Below are 23,052 nucleotides of genomic sequence, written 5' to 3'. Positions count from 1 at the left end.
TATTTGCAATTTTGTTGGCATAGCAAATTATAGGAGTGATGGCAAGTCTGGAGTGATGTGCTCACAGACTGCCTGCGGAGAGGAATTTTGGCACAACAGCTGCCAAAACAAGGGGATCTGAGCAGAAGAGAAAGCTGCATCTGGTGTTTTCATGTATGGAGTCTGGGATACGGGACGTAGGAATAAGGCAATGTGCACACACAAGGTACCAGACCTGCTGCAGCACTCATCTTGGAAACAATCAATACATTCAGTCACAGACTGTTCTGGGATGTGAGAAGAGCAGGACTGGGCATGTGACTGATCAAACAGCTGTTGCTGAAATTAGCATTTATGGTGTTAAAAATGAAAGACAGCCTGTCTTGGAAATCTGTTTGTTAATTTGCTCTTACTTTGGGCAAGTAAATATGTTGCTCACCAGGTGCCTTATAAACCTAATATCCTTTGGTGTTTTTGACAGACAGGCTTCATTCTGCATTCTTTATCTGTGGGAAGGGCTGGGTGAGATGAAACAGTCACCTATCCTGGAAGAGACATAAAGAAACAGTAAAGGAGGTGTTCAGGCTGTTAGGAGAAGATGTGGGCAGGGAACCTGCTGTGTGAGAGACAGTTCAATGCATGCTGTGCATGGCTGGTAGGCACAAGAAAGAGAAATACTCTCTTATTCAGTGTCATCAAGTATAACAAAGAAGTTATGTCTTACTTTGTGTATGTCAATATGGGAAGCTTTGCAGTCTGTCACTGTAAGGAGCTGACAGAAACCCAGCCTGTAGGACCTTCTTACTGGATCCTTATTTTCATATTTAGGGTTTGTTTCTTCCAAGGAAAGGTTTCCTTTTTAGAGGCAAGTGAAGAGCAGCCATCTTCTTTGGATCAGGCTGACCTGCTTTGTGAGAAGCAAACAAGCCCAGAGCAAAGCTGAGGATGGTGGTGAGCGCAGTGTGTCCCTGCCTGCCCGTGGGCTCCTGCTGCTGGAGGCTGTGCTGGCACAGCAGTGGCTGTCTGAGGGAATGGGGTTGGCAGTGAGACAGTTCTCTTCTCCGTGTCACTGCCAAATGCAGGAAGGTCTTATGCAAAACATAACATGTGGGAGAGGCCACTGGTGTGGGTGGTTTTGTAGTGTCAGTCCCTCCAGGTTTGGTGTTCCCTCTCATCCCTTTGAAAACTTCCAGGTCGTTGTGCTTTGGAGCCAGCGGGGTAAGGGATGTACAACCAGATTTGGATGGGCTTATCAAAACTGAGCCTCTTGTACAAGGCTGAACATGAGAATTGTGACTAGTCCAATTTGCAGACTCTCAGTTTGTTAAACATCAAAAGAACCCAAGGAGTGAGAGCAGCATGGGTATGAGGAGGTGGCTGGTCCAGCAGGGCCAGAAGAGCTTGTTAGTGCTGAAACAATCTTCAACCTCCTTTCATCAATACCTTGTGAATATACAACTCAGTAGGTTACAGCTGGCATGTGACCCCAGAAAACTTCCTTTCTCTTTCATTTTCTCAATGCAAAAGAAATAATTTTTCTTGGGAAGAGCTGCTGTTTATCTGCTCAATGGCCCAGATGTTCGAGATCATGCTGCTCTAAACCTGTCTACAGATGTTCCTGGGTACATGCACATTTCTGCACCAACCCAGTGTACAATATTATTATTCCAAGGGCTGTACAAGTACAAGGGAGGGGCCTCATAGGTTGTACAGCTGCACAGGAGGGGCCCTGTTGCCCACTGCCAGCGCTGGAGCCAGTGGCTGGCTCCTGTCCTGTACCAGGGTCTGGCCACACTCTTAAACATGTAGCTCTTTGCAAAGCTGAGCATTTAAAACCATTTCCCACTGCTGAAGGCATGTTATGCCTTTAAGTTGTAATCTCTTGTTTCACAAAAAAGTCAATGCACATTTCCTGGCTGAAAGATTTTGCTTCAATGAAGCTGGAACAGGCATTCCAGCTCTACTTTCTGAATATCTGAGGGAGATTTATGTCAAAACTACCCTCTTTCGAAAAGTCTTCACAGTGGAAAACGCAAATTATCATTTCAGCTCACAAAGCTGTTTTGATGTGACCAAGATGATTAATTTGATTCTGACAAGGTATGACTGAAACTATTAAAAAAATATATTGATGTTTTAGGCTGGGACTAGAGCCTACAGTAACTGAAGTTTGAGTTTGTCCCTTTCTCCAGTTATGGGCACAGACCCAAGGCAGATGCCTGGGAAAGGCCAAAGATGGTCCTTAAGTGAAGCTGCCACCCAAGTCCAATCTGCCCTCTCCTTGTGAGCTCCTCCCTGCCCATCCTTGCTCCCTCTGAAGGTCTGGCTGCAAGTCTTGTGTCAGAATGGGTTGTGGCTCATGGTTCTCTCTCTGCAGCCTTTAGAGATTTTTAGTTTGGGGGTGTTTTGTGGGTTAGCCTGGAAGAACTGACCAGGATCCCTTGGCATTGCTAACTGCCAATCTGAGAAGCCCAGTGGGTGAGGAACCGTGGCTTTTATGCCTTTGTTAATATTCCAGATCCACAGCTCAGAAATGGATCCTCTTGGGTCCTGTTTTGATCCTCAGTGAGTGGAACCCACAGACTTAAGGCAGAACGACAAATTTTAGGTGTAAAAATACCAAGTTTCACAGTTGCTTTATGAGGACCCTCCTGGGAAGTTGATTGCTGGTGCTGTGGCTGAGTTATGTGATTTTCCTTGGGTGAAGCTCTACAAAGATTTGATAAAACTGATAGCAGTGTTTCATTAGCCAGCAAATTCCCAAAAGGCTGATCATCAGCAGAGCATCAAATTACTGTCTGCAGTGATAGAGGATGGGAGACTGGGCCACAGCTTTTAATGCTTTGAGAAACTCCGATAAATCACTGTCAGGGTAAGTTATCATCTTCACACAAGTTGAGAGCCTGAAGACTGGTTACAAGTGGAGAGGCTGGGGGGAAGGATCTGGAATCATCAAGCTGAGCCACTGTAACACAGTGCTTGAAATGCCCAGGGGCATCACTTAGCATAATGGCTGATGCCTACATGCTGTGACCTCAGGCTCTGGTAGGAAGCAGCTGGCATCTCAAAAGGCTTTGGGAGTAAATTGCTGCTGCTCCTTAATTTTCTAAGAATTTAAATAGCAATAGGTGATGTTGGTATTTCACTCCATGTTTCAGACAGCAATTTCATTCTTACCCAGGGGGATATCAGTATTGCTGAAACACAAATTATATCCTAATTTGGGGGATTTTGAATAGTCAAGTGAAATGGAACCAAGATTTAAAATTCTTCTCATTTCAGTTTGCCCAAATATTGCCCAATCAAGCCAAACACCTCCTCAGACTTTGCCCATATTTAATCAATATCATCAATTCTTGTATCCTGAGCCACGTGGTCCTGCACTTGATCTGTGACCTCTGACAGCTCTTTGTCTACACAGTCATGCTCTGTTAGGGCTTTCCTGTGGATCCTTTTCACTAGGCTGCTTTGTGCTGCTTTATTTATCTGCCCTTCCATAACCTCACTGCCTCAGTACTGCTTCATGGGTGGGTGCCATCCCTGCCTACCCACCAGGATTTGTCCCACTGACCACCTCTCCCAGGGTCTCCTGCTGCTGCTCTGCATGCTCCACTGAGCAGTTCCTTGAGTCCCCTGCAGCACCCAGCTTTACTGCTGCTTTTTCCTAAATGGTGAATCTCAGAAGAACAGCAAATTTGTTTTAAAGTGTGTTGCCATGGCAATGCCACATCTGGATCTTGTGCCTGTTTGTACCTGGACTGTACAGGTACGTCCTGTAACCGAGAGTCTGGCATCAGAGAGCAGATGATGATTTTGATGGAATGGCAATAAGTTGTAAAGCACATTCTGAACATGTCCTGCACCCTTCTGGGTCTGTCCTTGTCCTGCCAGCTTGTCAGTCATGACCCAGCTTTCTGTAGGCTAAAGATACATAAATTACTAAACCAAATGGAGGAGAGTCAGTGAACCCCTGGATATCTTGTCTCAAGGTGATGGCAAATAAATGTCACAGTGTGGACTGGAAGGGCAACAAACCTTAGCTGGATTCTTACCTAGCACAACAAATTCTTGACTGCAGGGCACAATCCCACACATGACAGAACTCAGCTGGGTTTCTCGGAGATTCTGGTTTGTTTTGTGTGATAAGAAAGCATCTTTTCAGCAGGTTGTCTACCTGGTCCATCTGACATTTTGATGCCAAACCTCTGTGAAGGCAGAAGTAATTTGTTCTGTTCCTGCTGAGCGAGCGCCTCGCCGGCTCCTGGGTGTGTGTCACAGTGATATTGGCTGTGGCAAACGTGATCAGCCCAGCCTGTGGAGCACAGCACAGAGAGGGAATGTGAGAACTGATTGAGGGAAATTAGGACTTTGCAAGGAAGGAGGGTCCCGAAGGAGCCTCTGTCATAAATGAGAATTGCACTTTGTGTGCGTGGCTGCTGCCCTGGCAGCATCAAACTCTGTTTATCTGGGGTTTGTGGCCAGTGGCCCCAGCCCAGCACTGTGGATTCCAGGCCTGGGTCACCACCCCCAGCCCTTGCCAATGCACTCTCAAAACATCTGTGTTTGTGCTGGTGCTCCTCACAAAAGCCTGAGATGTTTTCATTGCTGTCAGAGAATTTAGCACAGGCATTAGCACACCTTCCATGTCCTGTGTGTAAGCTCTGGGAATTTGGCCGCACAGAAAACAGGAAAAAAGTCATATTGTCCTAGATGCTGATTAGTAACAGATGGAGCAAGGTGGTGGCCAGAGATTCAGGGCTGCTTTTGCCTGCTTTTCTGCGGCAAAAAGACACTACAGAAAACAAATCATCCTAAAGCAAATGCTTGTGCAGAAGTAGTTTCTTTGATTTTTGTTTCACACACATGGGGATGTTTTCAGTGTTCTTGCAATTTTGGCTGACTGCTTATGCTTACAACTGCTTCACCCTCCAGCAGCTCCAGCTGCTCAGCAGTGGCTCCAGAAGTCCCTGCCCAGCATGGGTCAAAGCAGCACTATGGATCAGAGGACAGAAAGGCATCCTTTGTGTGCAGGGCTGGTTGTTTTGCTTCAGGTTGACTCATGCAAATGTTCCAGTGATTCAGAAAGAGACGATATTTGGTTATGGAGACGTGCTGTGCAGGGTCTGAGGTTCAGCAATTCAGGTGCTGTTGTTGATAATTGAACCTTTGTAATTAATAGCCACTTCCACTCAGGGCTCTCAAGGTTTTTGAGTGTTATCCTGTTAAGCTGGCAGCAGAAGAGGTTTGTAAGACTGCCAGGCACAAAATCCTCTGCTCAGCATGGGAGAAGTTTGGATGTAATTCAGGGCCACTTTGCTTCAGATGGACTATAATTAAAATTTCATAATACCTTCTGGAGGTCATATTTGTGTGCAAATCAGGTACACAGGTTCATAAAACCTTTTTGGCCAGTGAGAGGTGCTGAAAGGAGACAGCCTGTTCCCAAACAGCTCATTATTTTTGAACATTCATGGGGCTAAGTTCTGGGAAATTTTAGGAAAACACAATAAGAATACCATTCATTTCAAAGGGATCAGGATTATAGCTAAAGACAGGAATAGCTGTTTAAACTTCAAAGCTACTTTTATAAAATCAAGTGCATTTCTCTGTGTTTTGGGTCAGTCTTCAGTACCTTTTGAGCTGCTGGGATGTCAGGGGATTTTTCTCCCTTGTTTCTTTTTTTTCCTCCTGCATTCTCCCTTGTTACACAGTGTACTCATTCCGGAGTGATGTGTAATCACCCAAACCAAATCACTAAGAAGTGATTGGAGAGAAACTTTTCTAAATTAGATTATTTGACTCCCAAATTGCATCTTCCCCCTCTTCCCCCACAACTGATTTCAGGACAGATGCAATTGCAGCCATGATCTATTGATGACCAGAGGAGATGTAAGCCCTCAGAGAAGCTGCCTATGTTTGATTAATGCCCAAGTCTGTCCAGCCTAAGGAGAAGGTCCTTTAAGTAAACAGCAGCAGAAAGTAAAAAACAAAAAAGTAGGAATTTGTAGTCTTGTGTTGAAAATCTCTCACACAGGAAACCTCTCATTGACTTTTGTATTTCTTTTCAAATTCTGACTGTTAGAAAAGAGGTAATATAGTCTCAAACTTCGTTTCTTTCTCTTTTTCAGTTACCTCCTTTCGGGCATTTCTTTCAAGCTGAGAGCCCAGATACAATGGTAGTCTCTGAAAGAAAATAGTTATGATGATGACTGCAGCCCTGGTGGCATTGTTCCTCCTTGAGATTCACCAGTGTGAAAGAAATGAATGACATTACCTTAAAAAATATGTTCTGGAAGCAGGTGAGATCTCATCAGGCTGATTCATCAAGCAAAGCCTTTAGGGTAGTTTGACTCAGGCACTTTTTTCTTTCCCTAGCACATACTTCCCTGCACCAAGGAACTCCCATTCTCAGTGATTCAGTCCTTTGGAATGGCTTTATCTGTCCTTCAGAACATTTTTTTCCTTTATTGTTACTTCCAGGACAGTGAATGGTTCAGCACTTGCCAATGGGTCTGGCTGAGCTGTGCTCCTGCTTAACAGGGAACACACATGAAGATGTTCTTGTCTCTTTCTTATTTTAGCTGGGTGAGGTTGACTTTTTTTTTTCCTTTTTTTTTTTCTTTTTTTTTCCCCTCCACTCCTGTCACTCATGTTGCAGAGAAATAAAGAAGAACAAAGGCTGTCTCATTACACTTTCACTGCAAGTAATTAATCTGGAATGTGTTTGTGTTTCTGTAAGGTGGAATGTTGTGTGCTGGGGAGAAAACAAGACTAAATAATTTCTACTCTGCTGATCACTGTCAATTTACAGTATGGGTAAGAACTTTAAAATACAGTAACTTGGAAACTAAAAAAAAGTTTCAGGAAAGGTTTTAAAGGAGAAAGTGATTTTCTGGAGAAGAGTTTGAGACTGATGGGGTGATGGCGTTGGGACTGCAGAGGTGCCTGGTGCTGTCACTGAGCTGAGGGTCAGCAGAGCAGTGCTGGGGTCGATGCTGGGGGCAGCAGCAGGGAGGACAGTGCTCAGGCTGAGCTGCAGGAGGGGTCAGTGCACCCCATTCCTTGGAAGTATCCTGGTGCCCAAGGCTCCCAGATGCCCAGGTGTGGGGTGGGGAGTTCAGGCTGTGGTGTCCCAAGCTCCCCTGGCTGCCCTGGGCAGAGAGCAGGGTTCAACCTCGATGTTCACTCTTCTGTCTTAAAAGTACTTCTACACAGTAATTTTTATAAAAACCCCCTGTAATACCCCATACCTTTGCCAAGTCACCTCATCAAATTACTGGTGGTACTTTGAAAAAAGTGCAGTCCCCCCATACAGGGGGCTGTGCCAGGGCAGGGGATAGTGCCACAGCCCTGTGTCCTGGTGCCAGCATCAGACCTCTACAGCAGGAGACACACTGAGACCAGAAGCCTCAGACTAAACAGGAAAAAAGGATACTTCCAAAGCATTTTGTGGTTTTTCTAATATCTCTTTATCTTTAGCACCAGCTCAAACAAACATCTCTTCCTGGACACACATTCAGCTTCTTTTCTTCCCAGCTTTCTTTCAGATCCAAGTGTTACATGGAGTCCCACAAGACCAAGCTGCTGCCACCTGCACTGTGCTGGAGCAGCAGCTCCAGGGCATCCCCCTCATTTCAGGATGGAGCTGCCTGGTGGGAGCTGTGGGACCACCTGGTGCCACAGCAGGAGCGTGGTGGGTGGTTTCTGGCACCTGTCCCCATCTTCTGCTCTCAGCTGGGAAGAACTGCTCTGAGACCCCCTCCTGCTACCTTACCCAAAGCCAAGGAACAGCAGTTTGGGCCCTGATTTGTGCTCCTCCCAAGGCTCTCTGTTTCCCTGAACTGAATGCTGATACCACCAACCTGGCTTCCCCCAGGGCCAGGAAACAGGCAAAGAGAAGAAAGGCTGGGATGTTATGGAGAGAGGGTAGCAGCTGTGTAATTTTACATAACAGCACAATTTTGGGAGGTTTCAGCTGATTGTGCCATAATAGCAGCAGGTTTTGTGCACCTGATGGAGCTGCAGTTGGTCTGTGCTCAGAAATGGGTCAGTGAGAGGGGTGAGCTGAGGGCCATCACCCTTCCCTCGGGGCAGCAGTGGAGCTCTGCATTTCACTCTGAGTCCTGCGCTTGGTTTCCGTCTCTGTGAAGAGGTGCTGAGGCACGGGGTGGCAGGGCTTAGCTGGGAAATGGTCAGAACCCCTTCAACACCAGCTGTGCCCCTGCTGCACTTAGCACACATCCTGCCAAGCTTTCCTCCAGCCACAGCCCTTGTTTGGAGCTCACTTCTGAGCACTGACATCACTGCTGCAGCTTGCCAAGGAGCTTTGGGAGCCCATGGAGTCAGGAGGGCTCTCAGGAGGGGTGCTGATGGGTCGGTGTGCCAGAGAGAGGTTTGTCTTCGGGGTGTGTGGTGCTTCTGTCCCTGAAATTTTGGATGTTGAGAAGAGATTTGGGCATTCACAGATCATCTGGGAACGTGGCATCTGGCATCTAAAGGAAAAAGTAGATGTAATTTTTTTTTTTTTTTCCCCTTGCAAGCCAGGAATTGTAGTGAGTGCAGCTGGGGCTGTAAGGAGAGAAAACAAAGTAGTGGATAATTCTGCTTTTCCTGGAGCAGTCAGATAAAGGGCAGTTGAAAAGAGAGAAGGGAATGAATGCTAGAAGTGTTTTTCATACTATGCAAATATAGGAATGCAAACTAACCCAAGCTGGAATCATCATCAGTGTTTCCAAAACTTAGCCCCTGAAATATCTGAAGAAATGAAAAAGAAAAAACAAAATCCAAGAAGGAATAAGAGGCACTGAAAAAGGCTGTGAATGCTTTAAGGGCAAAAGAATCCCAGTGGGAGATGCCCAGACTGTCAAGGATGTGAAGGGCACTGTGGAGTAGATGAATGTTGGCAGGTGGGGGTGAGGGGTGATTTTTTGGCTGAGCTGTTTCCAGAGCCAGCCTCCCCACACCTGAGACGAGGCCATTTTCTGATTCTCAGTGTCATCAACCACCTCTGCCCTCCCTGAGGGACCCCTGCACAGGGCCACGTCCCCTGGAGGTATTTGCCTCCTCCAGCTCTGTACCAAGACCCAAACTCAGCAACTGAACTCTGGCCTGAGAGACTGAAGTTGGAAATTTTATTATTTTAGAGAAGTATTTGCTTCTGAAGTACAGCAAAGTATTTTTAATTTTTTTTTTTAATTGAATGAGGTGAGATGTATTGTCCATAGCTAAAACTTCAGATTGTTGGTGATGGCATTTATGTCCTGGCTTTCATTCAGATTTTCAGTGAAAAACCAGCATTTTCAGAATATAACCTGCAGAACACCACCTATTCTCCAGTCACTCTCTGAAAAAGAAAGATGCTGCTCATGGTGGGTTTGGGGACTGTATGTGCAGGGCTCATGGCATCCCTGTCTTCAGAAATGTTTCCTTTCAAATCATACTTTATCTTCTTCTGCATCACTTGTTCAAGGACCCTGGCTCTTGATTTCTGTCTGAACATTTGTAGCTGCTAGTACACTCAGACTGGGAGGGTTTTTTTTTTGTTGGTTTTTATTTTATTTTATTTTTATTTTTCAAAACTTCAAAGTAGTTTTCCTTCCAGAGGAGTTCCCTTCAAGCTAAAGAAAAAAGGCTTGACAGAGGCTTCAGGAGCAACTCCCCAGCCTTTGCCAGTGTCAGCTGGCTCTGGAACAGCCCACCTGGCTTTTTCTCCTGGTATTGAATCCTCTAGAAGGTGAAAAACCCCCAACATTGCCTGAACCTGGCAGTGCTCACTTCTGTCTCCTGAGGGACCATGAGTGACAGTTGCCATGTCAACTCCCCTGTACATCCTGTCTCCTCTGTGTCTGCTGAGCCTTCTTTGCCAAGAGCCAATCTTCTGCATTAGTGCCTGTCAAATTCCATGTCCTGAGCCAACAGAGACTGCCTTGGCTTTACTTCACAGCCCTTTGATAGTCATAGGGAATAGCTTGAAGTTTTAGAGTAGAACTTTGTCCTTTCAGCTGAGAACAACATCCTCTGCCCTCCTCAAGCGTTTGCTGTGTGTGCTAGAGCTGCTCCTCTCTGGGTGTCTGGCACATGGAATTAGAAATAATTGCAGCTACAGCAGAGAAGTAATGGTAAACCTGTCAGGTACATTGTATTGAGCTAGAGCTGACTCTTCCTCTGGCTCTGGGGAGTTCTTCCTCACCAGCTGAGGGACACTCAGCTAACCCAGGCTGCTCTCTAGGAAAGGACGTGGTCCATTACATTTTCCAACAAGCTTTTGGCTCCAAGGCCATGCAGCTCCTCCCCAATGTTCCAGTTCACTGTGGATAATTTTGATGTCAGGCTTCACTGCAGAAAGGCTGGTCTAGCATATTTGAAGAAGTAATTTCCAGCTTCTTAGTCAAGTATCAGCACCCTGGTATCCCACACGTGTCCTCCCTTGTTTGTTCCCTCTGTCTGTCTGCAGCATGAGAATCCAATTACTCTGCTCCAAGAAAGCTCTGAGAATAAAAGCTCAAATACTCTTTCAAGGGGATGCAATTCAGTGTCTGGCTGAGACAGTTTGTGCCTAGTGCCTTCCTTCCACATTTTCCCCACAAAGAGGGATTTTTCTTATGGAAAAAAACAAAAGCCATCGAGACTGGTAAATTTACCACATTAAGAGTGGTAAATGTTATGATTTTGCCCAAAAGTCTGCCCTCAGTAAGTGAAAATATTTTGTAAAAGCTGGATTATAGCTGCAATGGCTCTCATATGTCAAGAGGGAGCACACAGTGAATGATGTGAGTGGGATGGAGGAGCACACAGGTGATGCTCGTGTTGCTGTGAGCTGAGCAGATCTTTCTCTCCCCGGGAGCCAAATCTTGGCTCACCTGCACAGAAAGGCATCCTGTACAGTGTGGTTTTGAATGGTTAACACCTGTCTGAAATACAGAACTGCTTTATTTAATGTATTACTGGGGTATTGACTCTGTCATCACAAAATGTGAGTTATTTATTATGATCAAGTCCATGAAATATCCTGGAAAATGCCCATGCCTGTTTGTCCCACGTTTTCTGAGTCACAAAAGCAGGACTAATCATTACAAATTAAGAAGAATGCAGTGTCCCAAGTGCATTAAAGCAAATATGAAAAAAGAAAATGTCACATATTCATGCTATATGAGGAATGTCAAGACCCTTATTTCTAACAATTTTTGAGTGAAATAAAACTTCAGGGGTTGTTCTATAGCTCTTGTTGTTTCTGTTATTTATCAAACTTTTATTTAACATAGAAAAGGGAAAATTATGAAACTCTCTGGGGCAGAGAAATCTTGCAAGAAGCTGCATAGTGCAACAAACACTTGAATTGAATTTTCCTCATTTGGACTTGACAATTTCAGCTGTTGAATTTTCTCCCTTTGAACGAGGCTCAGGCACTGAAACTTCCTGTCTGCTTCCAGCTGCTTTCAGCTGGAAAGGATGGATGGAGTACACCAAGGCAAGAAACCAAAAAATCCACAGTTGGAACACGATGAGATTATCTGCATTAGTAAAAGTTTTAACACATTGTCTTGGGTTCACAGGATTTCTCATCTGCCTTCTTGTGAAGCCTTCACATACCTCATAAATATGAAACATAACAATCTGCAGGGACCTGTGGGGACACTTTCATTCAGTTTTTGAGCTCAATACTCCAGTCATGAAATAATTTTCTTGCATCTTTGTGGGAGCAGACAGGTACAAGCATTTGAATGCGTGTACCCACTGAGCCTATACTAACAGCCTGCAGAGAAAATCTCCATTGCTATTATGATTTGCCTCATCATTAAATTTTGTCCAGTAGCGGAGATGAATCATGTCTTTAGAATTCATTTCCTTAAAATTAGCTTAAATTCAGGTGCAAGTGCAAGCAGCCTTGACCCTGGATGCTTTTACATGCTGTACAATGAGTGTGAATGCTGAATTATCTCACTTCTCTCTGTCAGGCAGGAAAATGTCCCTGGAGGGAAGTACAGGAAAGATTCCATGAACCCACCAAGCTCAGGGACTTGTTCCCAACAGGCCCCTTGGCCTCCATGAGCAAAGGCAATGAACCACGGCAATGACCTATGAAAACACTTGAGATCTGGTGTTTTCATGTTCCCAAGGATCTGAATTTTTATAGTATAGCTCTGATTTCTCTGGCCCTCATCAATATTGATCTGATGAGATCACTTTAGATCTGTTCAGAAGATGGATATGCATCTCAACTGACATTTCAGCAATCTGACATTTCTTTTCAAAAGAGCACTATAAGGAGAATGCTAAATAATCTCACACTATATGTTGACACTACTTGAGAATGTCTCAAGTAGTGTCAACATATAAAAGCCAAAAATCTTCTACAAAGAAACAAAGGGTGGCACAATTCACCTGGATGGCTTGGCAAAAGTACATTTCTCCCTTGCTTTGTCTGTCTGGCTGAGAGGAGCTAGCACCAATGCATGATGAACCCCAAAGCCTGCTTTGAGCAGCTCAGAATGTTTGCAGGTGAATAATAAATGCAGCAAACCAGCATGTGATTGCTGAAGTGTTTGTACCTGCAAGAGAATAAATCTGTTCCACAGGAATATGGGGTGAGAGTCACCCACCTCTGGCACCCAGGACATCTCACTGCTGTTGGGTTCATGCATGAGCAGCCAGTGCTGCTGTGCCCCCTTACCCTCCTGATGCACAGCAGGAAAAAGGCAGGGAACATGGCAAAGGGGCTTGTGGGGGTCATACAGCAAAGGAGCCCGGGATGGAGCCCTGTGTGTTCCTGCAGCCTCTGCCAGGCTGCTGCAGAGGTGCCAGCAGGTGCCTGAGTGCCCCGGGCTCAGCACAGACCCCAGCCCAGCCAGGATGCAGAGAGTGCAGCTGGCCATCCTGGGTGCCCCTGTGCCTGCTGCTCCTATTGTCAGGTTGCATTTCACTTTTCACTCTATTCTCTGCACCACATGAGAGCAGGAAGGGGCTGGGGCCAAGCACGAGGCCCTCAGATGTTCTCTGCTAAAACTCTGGGATGAAGAGAAAGAGAAGTGCCACAAAGTAGTGAAGATGATTCACCCCCATCTAGCAGTTGTGCTGAGTGTCCAGAGAAGAGCAGAGAGCAGACAGGGGAGATCATAGCACATCCACCCTCCATCTGTGCTTTGCTGCCCTCTGGATCTGCACATGTCAGGCTGTGCTGTTGCCCACGTGTGGGTTGTGATACACCTCAGGAAAAACTGGGAAGAGATCTGCCATTGGCTCCTTCCTGTGCAGTGTGTCATCTGGCAGCTGTGTATATCACAGGGAACACAGGGACCATTCTGCTGCTGAGCAAAGCTGCTTCACTGAGTAGTCAGAGATACTTGGAGGGGGAAAAGCAAACTGAAAGACAGCCCTTGATTTTTTGTTTCTGCCAAGCTCTGAAAACTCTCGTGAAACAGAAACGTGATGGATTAAGGACTGTGTAGAGAACCAGTAAAGCAGATTTCCAAGGATAAATTGCAGATGGAAGAAGAACAGTGCCCAAAAGGAATTATTCACTAAGATTTCTTCCTTGGTGCAGAGAGAAAGTGTTTGGGGATCTCTGATATTTCAGCCTCTGAATCAGCATCTCTGAGGGGGACATATGGGACTTAAGAAGGACAGCTGACAGGGAGCCTCTGAGGTGAAGCTGATGTGTCCCCAGCACAGGCAGAAGGACCCATTTATCAACCCTTTTCTCTAGTTTGCAACCATGGGGCGGAGTTTTAAAAGGCAAGTGTGTGTGCTCCCTCCTGCAAACACTGGCTTTAGGAGCTGAACTGGCAGAAGGTGCTGACAAGTGTGGCTGGACCAGGGCTCTGCTGCCCCAGCCATGAGACAGCACACCTGGTTCCCCTTGCAGTACATGCCCAAGCCCTTCTGGAGAGCAGAGAACCACAACACGACCAGCTTCTTCTCTGCACTGTACGGCTTCCCTAACCAGTCCTTCTTCCACAGTGACTTGAATCTGGAGGACCTGGGGGACTTTGATAGCGGAGCCAAGTATGAGGGCGAGTCGCAGAGCCGGACAGTGAAGGCGCTGCTGATTGTCGCCTACTCTGTGATCATCTGCATTTCTCTCTTCGGCAACATCCTGGTGTGCCACGTGGTCATCAAGAACAAGAGGATGCACTCTGCCACCAACCTTTTCATCGTAAATCTGGCTGTTGCTGATGTGATGATCACCACCCTGAACACGCCCTTCACACTGGTGAGCCCCGTCCAGCCGTGCCTGCCGGTGTCTGTGTGTGCCTGTCAGCTGTGTGCACTGGGATTGAAGGGCTGGGACCAGGCTGGGATCCAGACTTACTTTTGCCCCCCTTACTCTTTTGCCTTCTGGAGAGGGTGCAGTCATGGCCTCCATCCCAAACACCCCCTGAGCAAGTGGAGCTGGGGGCTCACGCCCCCTCCTCGCAGTCCTTTGCAGGAGGCACTCTGCCACAGCTTTGCCTCTGCCTGGGCAAGGCACAGATCTGGGAGCCCTTTTTTCCTGTAGACAGGGAAGGAAGGGGGGACAAGTTTGACATGAGAAAATCCAACTAATGGCTGGTTTCCTATGGAAACGACATGAACCAGGTCAGTCCCTGTGCAACACCTCAGGGAAGTGCTCAGGCTGCACTGAACAGTGTCGGTGGTATGTCCCTCCCTTGGACACCACAGAGGGTGCTTCCTGGAGCTAATAGTTCTTTTTTTATTTTCAGTGACTAAAAATATATATGATATAAAAGAACATTAAATTAACAAGGTGGGAAAAATTAAAGATTCATTTCTTGCCCCACTGTCACAGACTATACAAGCCATGTACACAGGACTCTGCTCCTGGATTTAACCCAGTACTCCTGTTCAAAATCCTCCTGCTTCATCCCTGCCCAGAGTGATCTTCAGCCTTCCAAAAGCAGGTCTTGAATTAGCTATTGGAATTCACCCTTATTTAAATTGATGCTGTTTCTTTGGTGGGACTTTCCTGCCTTGCTCTGATGGGATTTGCATCCCGTAATTTGTTCAGGGAGAGCCTGGTGCCCTCTTGTGTGTTCGCACACAAACAGCCACACACTAGGCATGTTTAATTAAATTTCTATCAGCTCTCTCAGGAGCGAGCTTTACACCAGCTCCAGAGATCCAGCACACTGCTCCAGTTCAGTGACAGTCAGTGCTGCAAGAGTCACCCTTAGAGGGAAATTAATTAGCCTAATTGAAAACAGATTAGCTAGTCTTGACTAATTTTCCATGGACAGATGCTTTGTAGTAAATATACTTTACTTCAAATTAGCTTAATATGCAGCAAAATAAGTGACATTAATTTGTGATTAATATTACACAATCAGGAATAACTAGGAAATGAGGCAATTTGGTACATTCTCCTCTGCAGAAAAGCCATAATCAGTAAGACTTCTCTGGGAACAGGTGAGATGGATTCCATGGATTTCTCTCACTAAGTTTGGAGACCATGCAGCTTTCAGCATCCACATGTCCAAAGGTATAATGTTTTCTGGGAGGCACCTAGGTGTGCCCGGCAGAGCCTTGTTGAGGGGCAGAGCTAATATTTCTTTATGTGTTCCAGAAGGGCCATGTAAATGTACAAGTGTACACATACACAACATACACAGAGCACTGCTCAAGCCATTGGTTTGCACAGTGCACTAAATCTCACCTCACTTTGAGACCCTCTTGCACAGACACAGTTTCCCTAGGAAAAAAACGAGGATAAAGCACCTCCAAAGCTTCAGGAAGCTGTATTAAAGCACCTGAGAAGCTAATTTGCTTCTCTTCAGGTATTGCTCCTCTTAATCTGATGTTGTCTGTTCTTCAGGTGAGGTTTGTGAGCAGCACCTGGGTTTTTGGAAAGCTGATGTGTCACATCAGCCGGTTTGTTCAGTACTGCTCTGTCCACGTGTCTGTGCTGACCCTTGCTGCCATTGCACTGGACCGGCACCAGGTATGTTGAAGACACCACTCCTGTGTTTGCTAGAAAATATTGTGCTAAATACATAGTTGTTTCCTCCTCAAATCCCAGTACCAGGAAACCTATACTGTTTTGAGACTCAGGGAGCAGAGGGGAGAACTCCAGCTTTCATGGCAGTGGACAAAACACCCATATTTTTTACAGTGAGGGTGATGAAATACTGCAACAGGCTGTCCAGAGAGGTTGTGGTTAGTGAGAGCCTCTGTCCTTGCAGATACTGAAAACCTCAGATCAGTGCCAGACAGCCTGGTCCAGCCCTGCTCTGCCTGGGCCATTGGGCTCGTGGGCTCCCTGCCCTCCTCAGCCCTGCCTCAGAGCACAGCCCCAAGAGCAGGGTGGGGATGAGTGTTGAATTCAAATATCAGCCAGCCCACACCATCTCTCCATACAGATTTATGAGAGTCTGTCTGTTCTGACACTTGCCCCATACCTTGCCTTAGGCTGGAAACAGTAAGAACTATGTTAACTCATCCAGTTCAAGGTAAGAAATTCTCTCCTCCAGCCAGGAGAACCTTTCAAGTCAAGCAATCAGTACAGACTGAAGGGTTTCCTGAAGTGAAACAGAGTTTGTAAATTGTTCTTTAGCTGATGAGTTCTGAGTGCTGGGAGGCCAGATCTAGCAAGGTGAGCTCTCAGGCAGACTGGATTTCTTGCGGTGCTGGAGTCACTGAAACAGTTGTTACAGAAAAGCAAATTCACCTGATAAATGCCGTGGCTGGATGAACTTCAAAACAAGAACTGGCTCCACCTGGTGTCAGAGAATCGCGGGAACTGCCAGAGCATAAATCAGCCACTTCTGTCCTTTTTACCACAAAGAGTTTGACAGTCTGCCCATTTCATGTGCAATATTACAGCTCCTGAAATTCACAGCGCTTTGACAGTGATTCATTTTAATCAGCAGATTCTGGGTTGATTGCAAGGCATGGCTAGGTATCAAGAAGTGTTTGTTTAATTAAGGGCAAACAATATATGCCCTTAAATTCAGTGGAAAGGGTTCCTCAGGGCTGGAATGAACTAGTATGGCCCAAGGAGATAAAGCCAGAAGTGAGGAGATGTCCTGGACAAAAGAGAAACCAACACTTGCCTCTATAAATATTGCTAATCCTGAGAAATACCACAGATACTCCAGGGGAGCTGTACAGCAGACAGATACTCCAGGGGAGCTGTACTACTTGATTAAGTAGGTATTTATAATGGGACTAGAAATGACATGCACAAAATACCGAAGACCACATAAGCCAAGCGATCATCTGGATGACATGATAGGTCTATTTCTATTTATTAGGTCATTGCCTAAGGTAATCCTCCACAGTGCATATAGCTCAAGAGAGATCTCACTTCCATGGTCTCTGGAGGTCTGCTGATGGGTCACACAGAATGTGTTTCTCTGCTCAGGCTCTGGGCCAGCAGTAACATCCAATACATGCACAACTCCATGCTTTTCCCAGCCCTTGTGCACCCTGAAGTCCTGTAAAGTGAGTCTCTCTGCCTTTTAACACTAAAGAGATGTGGAGCTGCTGCTGCATGCCACATGCAACATGGGGCTCAAAGAGTGACCCAGATGCTGTAAATCCTCAGGAGTTGTTGTTCTCTGCAGGTGATCATGCACCCTCTCAAGCCACGCATGTCCATGGTGAAAGGAGGGATTTGCATCATCATCATCTGGGTTATGGCCAGCTGCTTCTCACTGCCCCACGCCATTTATCAGACTCTGACAAGGTTTTATATTGGGTAAGACATTTATATATTTTTTGTTGTATGATATTTGCAAAGCCCCAGAGTAGCCAAGGCCACACCCCTCCACCCATGTTATTAGAGAAAAAAGGGTGGTGAAAGAGAGAAGTTTTCATTCCCTTCACATGGGTGCTGTGTCTGTCACAAAGGGACAATGACAATTGATGGAATTGCTTCCAGGCTGGTTCATTAGTTGTTTTGGGCTCAGAGGTTCAACCATGTAATTTGGGGCAGGCACAGGGGAGAGGGCGTCCTCGACAGCAGAGGACACAGATGCCAGTTGGATGATTTCTTTCTTTTCCTGGGGATGTGTTTAAGGTAACCTTCATTGGAGCCAAAGGTCAAACCTAGAGTAAAATTTTCCATTGAAAGTGGCACCTTCCTATGACACCAAATGAGTTCTGCTACCTGTACCTGTACTGAAACTTGTCTGAATGTCTGAGCTGGTTGTCCTCAGACATGTGCAGCTGGTAGTGGAATTGAGAGCTCTTTCTCTTTGATCTTCAGAAACAGAACCATCCGAATGGTCTGCCTCCCCAGCTTCCCTCCTCCTGCTGATCTTTTCTGGAAGTACTTGGACCTGACTACGTTTGTTCTCTTGTATGTTCTGCCCTTGCTTGTGATCTCCATCACATACGCCATAGTGGCCAAGAAGCTCTGGCTGAGGAACGCCATTGGGGACCTCACCATGGAGCAATACTATGCCCATCAAAGGAAGAAGAAGATGACGCTGAAGATGCTGATGGTGGTGGTGGTCGTGTTTGCTGTCTGCTGGTTTCCCCTGAACTGCTACGTGGTGCTGATCTCCTGCAGGGCCATCCACAGCAGCAACGCTCTGTACTTTGCTTTTCACTGGTTCGCCATGAGCAGCACCTGCTACAATCCCTTCATCTACTGCTGGCTGAACGAGAGCTTCCGCACGGAGCTGCGGTCCCTGCTGTGCGTGTGCCGCCGCAGGAGCACGGCTCAGGGCCACGCTCTGCAGCCCATCTCTCCCCTGTTCCGGCACGCCAAGGCTGAGAACTGCCCGTGCCAAAGAAGCAGCACACACCAGAAGGCACAGACACCCTCCCAGAGGAACTCTGCAAGGACAGACATATCCAGCGTGCAGCCGATTGTGGCAGAGAGCTGAACCTTTCATCTGACAGCTGGGCAGCATCACACAGGGATTGCAAAATCGTGGGGAAATGGGTTTGGAAAGGCCTCTGGAGACCATCAAATCAACCTTCCACCCACAGCATGCAAACTTCAACCTTTGGGTCATTCAGGGCCTTGTTCTCTCAGGTATCAAAATTCTCTAGGGATGAATTGCCCACTTGTGAGCTCCAGAATGAGGGGTGTTGAGTGAAGTTTTCATTGGAACAGGCAGCAAAAATGAAAAGAATTATTTAACAGCACACAAAGCCTTTCATGGTCTAAGCAAACATGGGGAAGCTACACTGGTTATAAACACACCAGCTACCCACTATGGCTTGATGTAAAGCTGTTAGGGCTTTAACTTCGTGAATTGACATTTCTTTGGCACAAAATCAAAATTATTTTGACTTTCAATAATATTTTTTTTTTTACCAGTCCTCAAGGGCAACAGCAGCAGCAACCTTTAAGCAGCTTTGGAACTGGGCATTCTGCCTTTGTCTGAGATGGAACCAGCAAACTAGACCTGCAGGTTTTCAACCCAAAAGGCAGGAGATTGAAGAAGTTTAACATGTAACATGTAAACAGCCATGTATTCCCTGCTCAATTAAACTGAGCATCTGACAATGTGCCACAGTATTTGCCTCAAGCACAGATCCTCGTGTTCCAGCTACATTGCTGGTGGCAGGGTACCAGCAGTGCTGGTCCTGGTCCAAACAGTGTCTCTGGAATTCAAGAGATAGCTGGGATTCCTGGGGATGTGTGTGCCTGACAGCTGGCACCAGCAGCTGCTGCTCTGGGGGCTCACAGTGGAGCCAGCCACCACATTTCAGAGCTGGGTTTGGGTCACTAGAGAGAGATACCCAGTGGGAGCACATGGCCAACTTCAGCCTATGGCTATGAAAAGCCACCAAAGTTGTGCTTTCCTCTTTCTCAGAAAGAATAACCATTTTCTTTGTGTCCATTCTGCACTGGCTCAGCCCTTTTGTTGGTAAAGGGTTGAGCTTCAAAAGACAGTGAAAAGGAAATGAGCTTCAGTCTTCCCATGCAAAATACTCTAAATTACACTTCTATAGCTGAGCATTTCCACCCAGACTGGCAGCATGTCACAGCTGCAGACCTGCATGAAAGGCTGCTTCAATTTGGAAATCAAGATGCTTTGATGGGTACAAAAATATGTGACCTGAGAATGTATTTGTATTTCAAAAAGAAACTGTGAAGGGGAGGAAAGAGTAAGAATAACACTAATCTTGCTTTTTCCTAAGTTATTGTGGGAAGCAGGAGGACAACTACAGCTGGGACAGGGATCTGGCATGGCTTGGGACACTGCAAATCCCAGTGGCATTGGCAGTACTAAGGCTTCAGGTCTGCGCTCCCATCTGAGGCACAGTGATCTATTTTCCTTCACATCTGCAGGAATTACTTTGCAGACGATATGCTATGGGGAGGAAATGGAATTAGTAACTTCTCAGAGAGCAAATACCCAAGGCTCAGGTATCGGCTCTGACCAGGTGAACCTTTGATTTGGTTCCACTGAAGTGGAGTCCTGTCTGGAGCTGGCACCACAGAGGGAGTACCAAAACCTTTAATTCTGTGTTACAAGTAAATTACAGCATTAACCAGATGTCACTCCTAAGCTGGGTGTTTTACTGTCTGGAAAACTGGGAATCCATGACACCGCAAATGGCATTTCCCTACTATTACTGTCTGGAGGTTTCTATAAACAAGTTGTCTCTTCTTAAAAAAACAAATCAATCACAAATGCAAATAAACAATGTTACTGTAACTTAGTAAAACTTATTCAAATGCTTTCTTTACATAGGAAAAAAATAAATGAGATTAAAGAATGCAGTTTGCATGTATATCCCAACCCACTCCCAGAGAACTGTCGAACTCCTTACTCTAAATAAATCAAAGTCTGTTCTTGCCCCTCATCCTTCAGCAGGACAGCATGCTGGCTCAGCATCCTTCAGCCTTGTGTGAATGGACGGATGGTGCAGGCCAAAGTCAAACCCACAGGCTGCCCATCTGGCCATGGCAGTGGGCAGACATCATCCCTCACCTGGCAAAAGCTCTCCAAGGGACGGTTTGCTCCCAGATGAAAAGCTGACATTGTTTCCTCAGAGCACATCCCATGCTGATTCTTGCACAGCAGTCATTTCCTCAGTAGGAGTGTGCAGTCTGGCAGTGTTGAGCTGCCTTAAAAAACATCGTTTCTTTGAGGTGATTGTTTTTGTAAAAGTCTGGCAAACCTCCTTCTGATTACACACAGCCTCCCACCGGATGCTCTTGCTTTAGTACGCACTCTGTTAAAATATCTGTGTGATTGTAATACAGTGAGATTTGATCCACCAATGTTCTTCGGGGCTAACAGGCAAATAAAATACTGGTTCAGCACCCTCTCTCTCCTCTGGGTTTTGTGTGACTTTCGAGTTATTAAAAGGAGATGATATTCCCTCTTACAAGAGGATTAGCAAAAAAGCATAGACTGCTGCTTGTTGCAGACATAAACCCATGACCAAAACTTTTGTTGCCATGTGTCTTGACTTCTTTCAGCATGAAAAGCCCTTTACACAAAGAAGTGCTGTGGTTACCCAGGTGAGGAGTCAGCCATGGATGTGCCCTGACTGCAAATGCTGTTTCATTGCCATGTGCCTCCCTGCAGCTCACGCAGTCAATGGCTGGTCCCAGCAGCACTTTTTGCCTGGCACATTGGTCCAGGCAGGAGCATGGGATACTTTAAGGTCTCCTTGAATTTAATTGTCATTCTCCAATAAACACTTCCATGAAGAGAAGCACAGCCTGATCAATTCCTTGAGCATTTCTCCCTGGTGCTCCTGCTGGGATGCCCAGCCATCCCCTGGCTCCCTTCCCCTTGCTGGGGAACTCGTGCTCTCCCTCACATGACTGCAAGCAAACAGGGCAGGAACCGTGCACAGCAAGTCTGCTACAGCTCTGCCACACATGAAAATTGGTCATCACAGTCAGATTTGTTTGGAAGGGGCTGCTCAGTATCAACGTGTACACTATGATTGTGCCAGACCAGGCTCGCTGGGAAGGCTGCAAATAGGGCAGCAAGAGCTCAGGCAGGTAACTGGTCACAGAGGATGATACATCAATTTCCAGCTACACATCTACTGAAAACCAGCAATATGCCAAATACAGAGCCCTGCAGCCACATTAAAATAACCTTTTAGCATTCAAAGTGTTAAAATCAGGTGACTACACCAAAAGAAGAGAATATTTTATTGCCCGCCCTGAAGAGCTGTTTCTTATCTCCCCTTTTGAAGAAACTTTCCAAGCAGAATAATGAACCTGCAGCTGTGAATCATTTAACCAGCCCTGATGAGTTTTGTGCAGCTCCACAGAGGGGTCACAGGCTTTTTGAGTCACTTCTGAGTGATTAAAATGAAAGCTGTTAAATGGGTTCATTCAACATTGCCCAAAGCACTGTGGCACCCTCCAAATCCAGACCAAATGGCTTTAGTTTGAAAAACAGAGACATGTAGGGATAGGAATGTGCAAGTCAGAGGAATGGGAAAGACATCCCTCCATGGGGGTTCCTCTTTGGCTTTAACTGTGCTAAGAAGACACCTGAGAGTCTTCTCATAGGGTGCTCTATCCCCCAAAACACAGTGTTGAACAGACCAGAGGGGTCACCCGAGCTGATACTCAGTTTGGGATTGTTGCTATTGTCAAAGAGCCCAGTGCTCATTGCACAGGAATTAAGCTTGCCAGTGAAGTAATTATTAGCTAACTGAATAACTATTAAGCTGGTAAAACCAAGTTACTCGGTCTGACACTTTACTGCTGCTGTGGACTTTGATAATTTAAAAAATTTTTTATCCCTGACTCAGGTACAGGAATTGCTTCTTCTTGATGTTTTTTTCCATACAAGGGAAGTGTTAACTCACACAGTGCAATTGTTTGCACAGAGACTGGTACCTCAGGTGAAGAAGAATGGGCCTGGTCTCCTACACATCAGAATGAGAAGCCACTCTTTTTTCTTTCACAGGAGGACAAAATTCAGCTTTTTCAGGTGGAAAATCCTCTTCTGTGGCATCTGCACTGACCCTTAAATGATCCTGAATTTATTTATATTTTTAATATTCCTCTGTCACTATGCAGACAAGAGTAAGTGGGGTTTGTCTTGACATTCAGCTCACAGAAACCTGATGTAAAGTGCCTCCCAGGATGTGTGTGGGCAAGGGGCTGGGCATGGGTGGCTGCCACAAAGAGGTGGG

General features: G+C 46.1%; 1 protein-coding gene across 1 annotated transcript; it reads left to right on the top strand.

The window, feature by feature from the left end:
- Positions 1 to 13,337: 13,337 nt before the first annotated feature.
- On the top strand, positions 13,338 to 19,152 carry LOC121363114 (probable G-protein coupled receptor 83). The gene is made up of 4 exons (XM_041485220.1): positions 13,338 to 14,188; positions 15,788 to 15,913; positions 17,538 to 17,671; positions 18,182 to 19,152. The coding sequence occupies exons 1-4, from the start codon at positions 13,811 to 13,813 to the stop codon at positions 18,804 to 18,806; spliced, it is 1,263 nt and encodes a 420-aa protein (XP_041341154.1). The 5' UTR covers positions 13,338 to 13,810; the 3' UTR covers positions 18,807 to 19,152.
- The last annotated feature ends 3,900 nt before the right edge of the window (positions 19,153 to 23,052 follow it).

Source organism: Pyrgilauda ruficollis, unplaced genomic scaffold (assembly GCF_017590135.1).
Source record: "Pyrgilauda ruficollis isolate IOZ18807 unplaced genomic scaffold, ASM1759013v1 scaffold7, whole genome shotgun sequence".
Lineage (NCBI taxonomy): Eukaryota > Metazoa > Chordata > Aves > Passeriformes > Passeridae > Pyrgilauda > Pyrgilauda ruficollis.
The sequence above is the reverse complement of the archived record's forward strand: the minus strand, read 5'-3'. Positions and strand labels throughout refer to the sequence as shown.